We start from the raw sequence: 12346 nt of genomic DNA on the forward strand, positions 1-12346 counted from the left end.
GGGATGGGGCAACACATAGAGGAGGATACTGCTTTAACAGCCTGTTGCTGTGTTTACAGATCAGTGAATAAAGCAGCTGCTTTGGTTAAAACTCACAAACGTTACTCTGAAAGGAGGAAAAAGGAAGCGACGCACCGGTAGATGCAAAACTGTTTCCCGCGAGCTGAACATTCAGCAAAAGTACATGAAAAACTACATTTATTTTCTAGCTAGCTGCGTAACTTTACTCTATTTTGGTGCCAGCTGTATTTCTATTTGTCTGAGTCGCTTGCAGCTTCGCAGGTTTCAATGTAGCTGTTAGCTGCAAACTTATAAGACACGTTAGCACCATGGACGGGGAGTGTGTGTCTCTGCTGCCCCGGGTCTGTGAGGTGCTGGCGGCCTCAGGGAGCTCCCTGCCCGATGACACCAGCCTGGAGAAACTGATGGACTGGTTCACAACGCTCACCAAAACTGGTTAGTAGCACCGAGCCTAGTGGGACAGTTATTCTTCTCTTGCTGCTGTCCTACACCCTCATCACTACCTCTGAAGTCTCAGGTGGAGTTTTATGAAGGGCCACAAAATCCCACCATGCACACACTTCAGATTACTGATTATTTTGTTTATATTTTTTGCCAATAAAGCGTCTGAAATGCTTTTTGCCCATTACAATCCATTCAGAGTTGAAGGTGACATATAAAAATTGCATGGCTTGTAAATCCTCCCCACCAAAACTCAAATATATTCAGTATAATGCTATATTGGACAAAGAAAAGCAGTAGATCTTTGCAGCCAAGGGGTTAAAATCAGTGTTTTTAGTTCTTAACTGAGTTGCTAAAGGATTATAGATGGTTCCTGCACTTTCTAGCTGCACATAATGTGTTTTTTGATCAAAGTCTTTTTATTATCATTTTCCAAGTTTTTCAATTATACAAAACTGTACAAACAAAACAACACTACATGGACAGACACAATCTGAACAACAAACATAACATGCACCCTTCCCACCCCTTCCCCAAAATGCCAGACCAATGTCGAAGTACACATACATTATAGCCAGATGTTTAAAAAGAAGTAAACAAAAGAGAGATAATTGTGCATTTAGAAACAAACGTTCCGTATGTTCCACTAGCAGTTTCACAGGGTCACATATTTACTGTACACAGTCATATTAATTATTCAGTAAAGTTGGAAACAGCCACATTCTCAACGAAGGATATGAATGGCTGCCAGGTAGAATGAAATTTCCCAACAGATACTCGGATGTTATACCTAATTTTTTCTAGATGGATATGACATCATGTGTTTTGATGATGATTGATTTTTGTATCTTTTTCTCCTGATGCTGCATATTCCAAATTAAATGTATATTTAAAACTGAAGATACACTGTGTAGTGATACGAGTACACGTGAAGCAGAAGGGAAGACTGGGATCTTTCTGGTTTTTCTATCCCAGGATGGATTGTAAATCTTGTGTCTTTTCACCTGATGAAGGGGGATCTCTGCTGGAGGCCTGCCCGTGTCTGCTTAAATTCATATCCACCATGGCTGACAAGACATCATCAGACGCTGACATCCTCTCCTTCTCGCTCAAACTCACGGGCTTAATAGCTGCCGCTGAGGACAGCTTTAAGATTCTTCAGGTAGAGCTCATGTCACCCGGTACCGTTAATAACAAATGCAAAGATAGCCATAACTGACTAACATTACCCCTTACAGGAGAGCTCAGTTCTGGACTTGGTCTTTAACCTTCAGCACTGGCAGGAAGCAGGGCTCTGGGAGGATCCCTGTATAAGGATTGGATGGATCCAGGGCTTAAGGACGATGCTGCAGCACCCAAAGGCTCTCAGTTTCTTTGTGCAAGCAGGTGACCATCATGTGGGAAATTAAGCACTCTCTCTTAATTTTCTCTTAATTCTCTTAATTTTCCTCATACATGTATTTTCTGCGTTTGGTTCTCCAGGCTTCATTGAGCCGCTCCTACAACTCCAGACAGACTCAAGTCTCTTCGTTGCCTCAGCTGCCAATCAAATGCTCGCCCACATCCTCCTCTTCTATCAGCCTGTCTCATCTGTAGGCTGCGATGGCGTAGAAAACCACCAAGATTACACTGATGTCTTAATGGCGATCTCCGTGTACCTCAAGGACTCGCTGCTTCCCAAAGAAAAGGCCCAGCTTCATCAGAGCCTGCAGACCCTCAGACTGCTGGCCCTGCTCCTGGCTCAGAGCAGACCTCCTCTGCAGGACAAGCTGCTGCAGACTGTCGCAGTCTCTCTGGAGGAACTGGTGTCAGCAGAATACAGTCAACTCACACTGCCTCTGATGGACGTCATTGTAGCTGCACACAGGTAGACCTCTCTCATATGTAGACACAGTAGAGCTTAACATGAACAGTATGTTCACCATACAAAATGCACTGATCTAAACTGTCTTAACAGAAAGCAACCAGAAGAATAATACTTATTACATAAAGGTAAAACCTAAATAGGATGAAAGAGAACCTGTTAGTGTCGCCTGAATGGAAGTCAGACTTCTGATCTGATGAAACCCGATAAACAATTTATCCTGGAAGATCCTGGAAGTCTCATTATTTTGTGTCGCTCTGACTGACTGAGACTGAGAGTGACAGATATTTTTCTATAGCTCTCTGCAGTGGTGTGATTACACTGCAAGGAAGCTGACAACTTGTGTTTAAAAATGCATGTAAAAATGATCCCCTGGGAGCGTCTCGGTAGCCAAATGGTTGCAGCACACAAAGCACAACTGCGATGTCTTTGCTTTAGCTTACACCTCGAGACATGCTGCATGTCGTATCTCTATGTTTTCTATCAGACTCTTCACTGTGCACCATCAAAATAAAAGCAAAAATTGGTTTTATATACAGTTATGAATACATGAATATACAGCACACTAAATGTGGAATATCTGATTGGAAGAATGCACATCAGTGCATATTAACATAAACCCGTAACAAAAGAAGGGTAGACATGTCATACTACTAATCAGACCAACTTTGAATGAGTTTTAAAAGTCTCCGTTCTCGCTTCAGCAGGTGCGGCACTGATGAACGTGTCACCCGTCTTCTATCATCCATGCTGAACATCAGGAAACCGGCGGATCTCATTCAAGCTGCGGCTGCTTTTCTCCGCAACGGCCATTAGTAAGCATTATCTTCTACTCACGGAGTTCACCCTGACCAGTTTTTGATAAAGAAAGTCCTGTGAACAATGATTTGTGGTTCCCTGTCTAGTGACCCTGTCCACACGGCCCAGTCTGTGAGGGTACTACTGCTACCGCTCGACATCATTACTGACCACACTCTGCTGGGCTCCAACATTTCAGGTAACATGTACAGATGTACATATTACTTTTTTTAAAATGAAAAAAGTCTGTTATTTAACACAACTTAATATATTTTCTGTTCATGGAGCAGAGGAACATCGGTGTTCAATGGTGGAGCAGCTGAAGAGTAAAACCTCCTGTATTTCCATGATCTGTGTCTCTGTGACAAACACACCACAGCTCGCCCTTGTGGTGAGTGTTTAGACAGGAGAGAATAGCACTGGCTTTATTTCTTATGTCTGGAAACATTCATCTGTCTCTCTCCTTCCCTCAGGCTCCTGACTGCCTCCCCTGTCCTCCGGTTTCAGTCGTCGCCGCAGTCCTGTCATTGCTGAGGCTCTGCGGTGGCGACTCTTTCTCCTCGTCCGCTGGCCATGGTAACATTTTCAGGAATGTCATTGGTAGTGGCAAAGTTCAGAAATGTGCTCTGGAGGCTCTGACGGCTCTCAGTAGCTGCCCAGGTAAAAAACTGCATGAACAACATCCAAACCAAACTGAATACAGTGTTGTGTTTTATTTCCTGATCTGCTGCGTTGTAGGCAGACAGCAGTTTAGCAAAGACAGCGTCAGCGCTTACAGATTTCACCTGTATTAAATTAAACTAGTACATCACTGTCCGTTCTCTTTACCTAATACGATGAACTGTGAATTGTACATCCGTAGCTCAGTCTGTACAGTACAGTTAATTTGCTAATTAAGACTTTATATATATTATTTGTACATTTTATATAGTTTCTTAATTCTTAGTTCATAACACCAAGCACGAAGACAGTTTCCGTTTATGTGAGAGCATGCGGGGCAAGTGTTTTCTCCTCATCGAGTTGCCAAAAGTGTATTTTCTAGGAATATTCCTACCAAATAAGCTGTGCACACACGCACAAAACAAATGCTAAATGAACATTATGATGTTATAATGAGTATTTTCCTTGTGTTTTTCAGGAGCGAAAGTCAAGCTGATGGCAGTGTTCACACTTTTGGTTCAGTATCTGGACAATCCTGACTCTGATCCCACTGTGAGTCTCTTCTTCTGCTAGTGAACAGTTCATTACATTTTATGTTAACCAGTACTTGGAAAACTGAACGTCACTGCCACATGACTTTGAGCATTAGTGAGACCTGGTTTGCGGTGTGATTTTCACTTTATCCTAAAGAGGTTGGTTGGTGTTAAGTTCAGGCTTGTGTCAAGTTTTTCCACATCAAACCATTTCTTTAGCCACTAAATTGGATTATCTGAAGGCCCAGACCATAGACTGCAAATAAATATGGACTTCCTTGCATTGGTCAAACTGATGCTAGAATTGCAGGGAGATTGAACCACAGAAGGTTTAGAGATCTTTAAAATTAGTTATTTCATGTGGCTTCCCCTTTTTTCCCATTTTCAGGTTCTACATAAGTCCTACCAGGCCTTAGTAAAGTGGGTGGGTGCTTGCACAGACCTCTCCTCAATAACAGACAAGCTCCGACAAGGTAGAGCCTCTTCATATTAATACTCTGCGTGGCCGATCCACACATACGTCGACTGCAGAAATGTATTGTACGTGTTTTCTGGTCAGATCTCATCCAGGTGGTGAAGAAGCGTGCCTGTGACATGCGTTGGGAGGTGAGAGACTCCACTGTGGAGTTTTTGGGACACCTGGCAGGGGTGCGTCTCCGCCAGACGTCGGCTGAGGACGAGGCGTCTGAGGCTCTGCTGGGCGGCTGCTCCTGTACCACTCCTCTCCTCAAGGAGGCGCTGCAAGATCCAGAGAGTTACGTGAGAGCCAGTGCCGTCTGTGCTCTGGCGAAGACACTGACACGCAGCTGGCAGCAGGGGGCGGCGATCACACCGGAGCAGGTGGGCGCAAGTGGTTTCTCATTTGGGATCCTTAATCCAAACTGTTATTGATAACCTTCACTTCTGTGTCCCTCCAGACTGAAGTAGTGACCCGGCTGCTTGAAATACTCTCCCAGGACACGGAGGGATTTGCCAGGAGGGCTGTTGTTCAGTACTTCATCGCCTGGTTATCATCACATTCCTCACACTCTCCTCCATCTTCACCTACCTCCGCCTGCTGCTCTCTCCTCATGCAGTCCGTGCGCTCCGTCCTCTCGCAAGGCAGCTCCGATCTGGACTGGGAGGTCAAGGTTCACACGCTGGAGCTGGCTGAGCTGCTGCTGGACGAAGCCCTTTCGGGTCTCCAGGGTTACAAAAAGAGCTCAGGCACACGTCTTGGACAAAAGCACCCCTACGCTGTGATTTCTGACCAAACCTACACACTTCACACACACGCTGGGACACGCACAGAGGAGTCAGATTTGTTCGGCGTGTTGAACAGACTGGTCGAGCAGGGAGTCATCGCAGCATTGTTGAGCGGCCTTGTTGACTGTGACAGACCCGTAGGTTTGAAGGCCTGTCGACTCCTGGTAACACTCAGAGAGACAGTTTGTCCATCGTCAATAGGGGACCTGGATGAAACTGCTGCCATGGCAACAGTTGCCAGAGTGTCCTGCGAACTACCTCGATGGGGTTGGGCGCTAGAGATCAGAAAGATGATGGAGATGAAAAATCTGGACGAGAAGACCCAGAGAAGTTTTAACGGAGCGGATGCGGTTGAGTCTGGTGACTGTCATGAGACGGGACGGGAAGGTGTGTGTGTGAGCGTGTGTGAGGTGTTGAGATCGTTGGATTTAGACGAGAGGTTGGACATCCTGGGTCAAAGCAGTGACCACGTTCACAACTCTCCCCTCTCCCTGCTGCAGGACATACTGACTGCAAGTGCTGCTCACAAACGTCCAGATACGCAACAGGAGGTCATAGTGGACTGCTACTAACACCCACACACACACACACACACACACCTGTGTTTCTATCTTTGGTAGGACTTTAAGTTGACATAATGGATCCCCTTACTACAACCCTGACCACAATCTAACTGTCTAAGTCAAATTTAAATCAGATTTGGGCTGCGAGGGCAACAAAAAGGTTGACAAAACATCCACATAACATGACAAATTGACCCCAACACAGCTTAATAAATACAAGAACACACACACACACACTCTCCTACTGATTTTACTACTGATATTCTTCATTGTGAGTATTGTTTCTCTGGTGTTGTGGGAATAGGTGGAGAGACCTGAGATCTATGACTAAGCCATTCCAAACGTTAATAAATACAAACGCTATCTGATAAAACAGTTTTGCAACATGTGATAGCACGTTGTTTGGCTTTTACATAATGCAGTTTTGCTCTTATACAAATATTTGATACACTTTGATGCAGTCATATTTGCGTGACTCCCAAACTCCCAGACTTAAGCTTCATTCACAATTCACCATCAGATGGTCCGGTCGATGCAGCTCACCGGCTACACTCCCGTCTTATTTGGTCACACCTTATCCTTACAGACTGTGGACAAAAAGAAAAAGCAGCGGGTGGACATCTGTATTGATATACATGGAGGTGTATTTGCTATGACGAGAGAGTGACAGGTAATAGAGTGCATTCATTTTTAAACCAGTCAAACATGGTTCAGGCTGAAATTTAAAACTTTCCATTCTCTGAATAATGGTAAATAAATAATTTAGTCTGAGTGAAGTGTGTGTCATTTTATTGCTGTGTGTGAATCAGCGGCAGACTGTCCTGCGGCTTCGTCTGAATCTGTGCTGTTGTTTTTATTGTGAAGTCACGTTCGGGGAATTACTCACGCTGCAGATTGTCTCTCAGTTTCCCAAGTTCCTCTCAAGACTCCAGCCGTCTTTGTTGCTGGGGTTGAGGAGAATTTATAATCGCTCAGATCACACCGTAGATTTTATTGTGTAGCTTCTGTAAAATCACGAAGGGGCGAGCAGCTGGAGCCTTTGTTATAATAAGAAAGGGTCATTAGACTCTATATTAGGTTCCTTTCGTTGCTTCACTTGTCTCTAACTCCACTGTCACTGATTTCCCTGGAGGAAGGTCTTCATTAAAGGCCCGATAGTTATAAGTGAGTGGACGGTGTAGATGGAGATGAAGGGGCCGGTCAGCATCTTCACGTGTCCGCTCTCTAACTCTGTCACATGGACGAACAGAGGGACACACGCCCAGAGAAAACTCTCCTCATTAACTAATGAGCGGGATGTCGGCGGCTGCGCACACTCACAAGCACGCGGTGATTATCTCACGCTGTCAGAGAGTACCATCAGCCCTCTGCGCTCCACTCACTCAGCTCTATTGTCTCGTCATTCATGGAGTGAAGCTGCCTCCGAGTCCCTCTCTGTGTCTCTCTCTCTCTCTGTCCACCCAGCATGGAGGCTGTGGCTCTTTTCTCTTTCACGGCATCAGAAGCCGACGAGATCAGCTTTGAGAAGGGAGACATTATCAAGGTAAGCGGGTCAATGGTGATAAGACTGGTGTATTCTAAAAAAGATAGTGTGTGTGTGTGTGTTTAAGTAACTGTACATGTGTGTTATAGGTGACAGAAATGGAGGATGATTCTTGCTGGTACACAGCAGAGATCCAGGGGAAGCGTGGCTTTGTGCCCGAGAACTACATATCTCTCCTCCCTCATCCGTAAATATATCATTTGTTCACTTTTGTTGTACTTTGTTTACACAGAAAAGTGGCATTCAGTCGTTTTAATGTGATTATTTACACCAGTTAGTTAGCTCTTAACCTTTGTGCTTGAAAAGTGATTTGTTTTATGGATATTTTTTAGTATTCAACAAGATAATATACATACTTCTCATTTTCTGAGCCCTTTTGGGGTTCTTTCCTATGTTAGGAAACCTTGATTTACATAAGTGTCTTAATATTTAATTCACCAGGTACTCACTTGTGCTTTAAATGTCGTGGCTCAAGAGGTTTCACGTGTGTGTGTCGCCGTAGGTGGTTTGCAGGGCCGATATCGAGGCTCGAGGCTGAGCAGCGTCTGCGTTGGCAGGACACTGGAAGGTTCCTGGTGAGGGAGAGCGAATCGGCCCCTGGAGAGTTTTCTGTCTCTGTTAGGTCAGTGAATTACACCACACATGCTCAGCGCAGCCAGACTTCGCTCTTATCAGAATATAAACATTTCTGGGAGGGAGAATTCATCGGGCTGGTCAGATAGAGTCTGCTCTGATAGAGACTGAAATAATGTTCCCCTTTAATCTGTTTCCATTTTGGGAAATTTCAAATTGTTTCCGTGCTTTGATGCACCAGTCATGTTTGTCGGCTGCTTCTCTGACTGTCAGTGTGACCAAACACCAAAGTATTTCCTGGACTCAGAACTCACAGAACAGTTGTAACACATCAGTATTAAATTATACAGTGCAATCAGAAATGCATGCATGAACTACACATGCAGCAGCTCCTTATTCTATTATGTGCATGGTTAGTTTTCCATCTGACTGAGTACATAAGCAACTTACAGCATCCACGTGTCTCTAAGTGTGTGCCAGGGCCGGCAGAATGGAGACTATTTAAATATGTTGCATGAGACCTAAAAATATCACAGCTGCGCAGACAGTCCACTGTGTGTGTGTGTGTGTGTGTGTGTGTGTGTGTGTGTGTGGGGGTGTGTGTGTGTGTGTGTGTGTGTGTGTGTGTGTGTGTGTGTGTGTGTGTGTGTGTGTGTGTGTGTGTGAGAGAGAGAGAGAGAGAGAGAGGGAGGCGGGGGTGTAATTTGGGTCAATACTGTGACGTGGGACACATTTAATCACTGAGGGTAAATTAAATGAGTTCAATAATCGGGGCATTGCGTAACACACTCTTTAACTGAATCCAGGTACATTATGCAACACTCCACAGACATGCGTTCATGGACCGTGCACATGCTAATGTCTGAAGACACAACATCTGTCTGCCTGTGGGGCCGGGAGGTAAGACGTGTGCTTTATTTATGAACACAGATGTTACAACAACTGAGTGTAATACTGAAAGTGACCAGCAGAGGGGGACAACATTCAAGGAGACTAAAAAAAGTGTGCAGTGTGTGAACAGCAACAGTGACCCTTTAAATGGGTTTCCGCCTAATCCAGAAAGTAGTTTCAGTTTTCAGGGTCTCGGGGGACAAATGGACTGGGCAAGAGGTGGAGTACCAGTGGACAGAGCTATGAATGGGGAAATTTGGAGAAAATCATACAGGAAGCCAGAGAAAGAACAGAAATTACTTACGTTAACATACACCGATCAGCCACAACATTAAAACCACTGACAGGAGAAGTAAATAACATTGACAATACAATGTTCTGCTGGGAAACTTTTGGACCTGGTATTCACGTGGATGTTACTTAGACATGTAGCACCCACTTAGACCAGACAGACCAGTCACCCCCACCACACCCCACCCCACCCCAATGACACTCCTTGATGGCAGCAGCCATCCCCAGCAGGATGCAGCCTGACAAAGACACACACACAAAAACGGTTTAGGAACAACTCAAAAAAACATGAAGAACAGCACAAGGTGTTGACCTGGCCTCCAAATACACTAGATCCAAAACTGACCACCAAGTATCAGTGGGATGATCCACAGAGGCCCCTCCCCTCAACCCATAGGACCCAAAGGCTCCCACTGACAACATCCTGAGTGTGCTTGATGGACACTATTATTGCACAATGGGATTTTCAAAAGAAATATGGGAGCTGCTCCTAGTTACAAAAGAATTAAACTGGATGTTGGGGGTCAAACGGCTTTAGGAACTCGTCAGTAACCAAATAATAATAATATGTCATGGATAACATTTTACCATTTTTGCCAGCATACAGCAAATATAAGCGTATATGATAAGAAAACAGTGTGCTGCATTGAACTGGGACACAACAATGGAGAGTGTCCATCCGGCCCCTTTTCAGGGTAAATATGGGATTATCTTCAGTTACGGACTTAATTATCAGTTACACGACGGATCAGCAGATTCCCTCAAAGCAATGCAGTATCACATTCTGGCAATCGTTGCCAACAAAACAGTGCAGCACAATAACACACACACACGCACACAAAATATTTAAATTAAAAGGGATCAACGGAAACCACAATACATGTCGTATATTTTAAGTAATTACATGTTTATTTCTTTTAAAGAATATCTGCTTTTATAAACGACAAAACTAAAAAAAAAAAGAAATTGTTTTATAGTGCAGGAACATGGTTGTTTTTAAGTTTTATTGGTACAACTGCAAATAACAATTACTTGATTATTTCATTTCTGTTTGTCAGTCTGTGGTTTACAAAGATATATGGCAAAGAAAAGCTCTAAGTCTCCTGATCTGAGAGGCGTAAACCTCTACTATACTGTAATGTAATTAGCAGTTTTAGCCAGGATAGCAGGAATATCTGTCTGTCAGTGCAGTGGCACATTCACTTCGCTCTCAGGATTAATATTAATACATCGGGTTATCCATTTAGCTCCATCATCAGGTCATATTCTTTAATTGTCCAGTGTTCAGTTAATAAATGTTTTTCTTATTAATCGATGGAGATTAGATTTAATTACAGCCTCATTGCTGTGAGCTTTTAGTATTTTCTTGACTGTTTTTCCTTAAGGCAAGTGATTACTCCTGTGAACTACTCAGGCCTGCTCACAGTGAAAACATTCTCATGCTCACGTTTGATAGCATGGTGATGATTTTTTCGAGATACTCCCACACATGCAGAGATCTGTGGTCTGGTTTCTCACGCTGACGGAGCTATGCGCGTTAGGAGTGAGTGAATTCCTGCGCAAAGAAACAAGCCGAGGAATGAAGAAGAAGAAGCAGCAGCAGCAGCAGCATGTGTTGGGAGGGTAAAGGTGCGCGCATACTTGTCTTTCTTCCTGTCAACTTCCCCATTATTCTCTTTGTCCCCCACTGTCATTTTGTAGCTATGGAGACAGGGTGGAGCACTTCAGGGTCCTGGAGGGGGGAGGTCAGTACTGCATCTGGGAGGAGACGTTTTGCTCCCTCAACCGGTTGGTGGATTTCTACAGAACTCACAGCATCGGGGTGGAGAAAGTGGTCTACCTCAGAGATCCTCCCTCGTCCCCTCAGCTGCTGTCCCATCCTGGACGTAACCCCTATCCCAACCCTTATAAAAGCAGCTCTCAGGAGTCAATCCCCTCAGCCCGCTTCCACTCCCACCCCTCACACCCAGAGCGAGAAACCTCCCCTCGTCTGCTGGAACCAGTTTTGGAGGTATGACAAATCCTGACGCGTCACCTGAAACGGCCTGGTAATTACACCCCTGTCTGTCGGATGTCATCATCTGTGATCTGTGTTTTCTGTGCAGAAGCCTCGTCTGGCTCAGGCCCTCTGCGACTACACCCCCCGTCAAACGGCTCACCTCCACTTCCTGCGTGGAGACATCATTGACCTGCTGGACTGCTCGAGCTCCCTCAGGTGGAGGGGGCGCTGTCGGGGCCGAGTCGGCGTCTTCCCGCCAGAATACGTCCAACCACTTCATCACTGACAACATATGAAACCTTTAGTGCTGCGGCTCCGTCTCTGACACGTATCAATCAGGCTTTAGTGACTTACCTTACTTACCCAGTCATTGAGGTGCTTAATCAAGTAAGAGAGAGCTAATTGCAGAGAGCTGAGTGAGTAGGCTACGTACCATTTGGCTACATGCACCCTGAGCAGAGCCTCCCTGGTTTGACTCCCAGCTGACCAGAGCGCATGCTGCATGTTGTTCCCCTGCTCTGGCTTGAAGTTTCCCGTCCCTTTCGAATATCACTAAAGAGCTCAGACATAAAATCTTAAATTTAACTTTTCATTATTGATTAAAGCTCCTTTTCCAATCAGCTTCTTACCTTAGGCTATGGACAAGGGTGTCCTGTGGTCATAATATCTTCTGTCAAAGTTGCTACGCTATCACAGGCATGTCACTTCAGACCTGGCTCCGTTCAGACCTTGCATTAACTAACATCCGACTTGGGCGATCCTATTGCAAGAGGCAAGAGGCCATCTTTAAGTAACCGCGGTCACACTTAGCATTAAAATGCATCTCCACATGCAATCCCAGTCAGCTCTCAAGATCCAGTCTCAAACACTGACGTAATTTGAGGTACAGTAGTATGTATTAACAGTTGCCATCTCTCATGGATC

The 12346-nt window shown here is 44.8% G+C and overlaps 2 protein-coding genes across 3 annotated transcripts; both read left to right on the forward strand.

Moving 5' to 3' along the window:
• The first annotated feature begins 18 nt into the window (after positions 1 to 18).
• On the forward strand, positions 19 to 6896 carry brat1 (BRCA1-associated ATM activator 1). Of its 2 annotated transcripts, none has more exons than XM_084561791.1 (12): positions 19 to 456; positions 1476 to 1624; positions 1701 to 1848; positions 1945 to 2329; positions 3031 to 3141; positions 3232 to 3323; positions 3415 to 3515; positions 3598 to 3784; positions 4263 to 4336; positions 4706 to 4790; positions 4877 to 5157; positions 5235 to 6896. In XM_084561791.1, the coding sequence occupies exons 1-12, from the start codon at positions 330 to 332 to the stop codon at positions 6132 to 6134; spliced, it is 2640 nt and encodes an 879-aa protein (XP_084417917.1). In that variant the 5' UTR covers positions 19 to 329; the 3' UTR covers positions 6135 to 6896. The 2 variants fall into 2 exon arrangements, with proteins under 2 accessions (XP_084417917.1, XP_084417918.1); XM_084561792.1 differs by having other exon boundaries at positions 3034 to 3141.
• Positions 6897 to 7575: 679 nt separating this feature from the next.
• Positions 7576 to 11708, forward strand: LOC311495504 (GRB2-related adapter protein-like; the record flags this gene model as incomplete). The annotated part of the gene is made up of 5 exons (XM_084554983.1): positions 7576 to 7668; positions 7758 to 7855; positions 8171 to 8290; positions 11125 to 11434; positions 11529 to 11708. The coding sequence occupies exons 1-5, from the start codon at positions 7591 to 7593 to the stop codon at positions 11706 to 11708; spliced, it is 786 nt and encodes a 261-aa protein (XP_084411109.1). The 5' UTR covers positions 7576 to 7590.
• Positions 11709 to 12346: the final 638 nt, after the last annotated feature.

Source organism: Chelon labrosus (assembly GCF_963514085.1).
Source record: "Chelon labrosus genome assembly, chromosome: 2".
NCBI classification, from domain to species: domain Eukaryota; kingdom Metazoa; phylum Chordata; class Actinopteri; order Mugiliformes; family Mugilidae; genus Chelon; species Chelon labrosus.

Coding starts and splice junctions, on each gene's coding strand:
- brat1 (XM_084561791.1), top strand. CDS start 330: ATGGACGGGGAGTGTGTGTCTCTGCTGCCCCGGGTCTGTGAGGTGCTG. Junction 457..1,475: donor CACAACGCTCACCAAAACTG/GTTAGTAGCACC, acceptor CACCTGATGAAG/GGGGATCTCTGCTGGAGGCC. Junction 3,324..3,414: donor GCTGGGCTCCAACATTTCAG/GTAACATGTACA, acceptor TTCATGGAGCAG/AGGAACATCGGTGTTCAATG.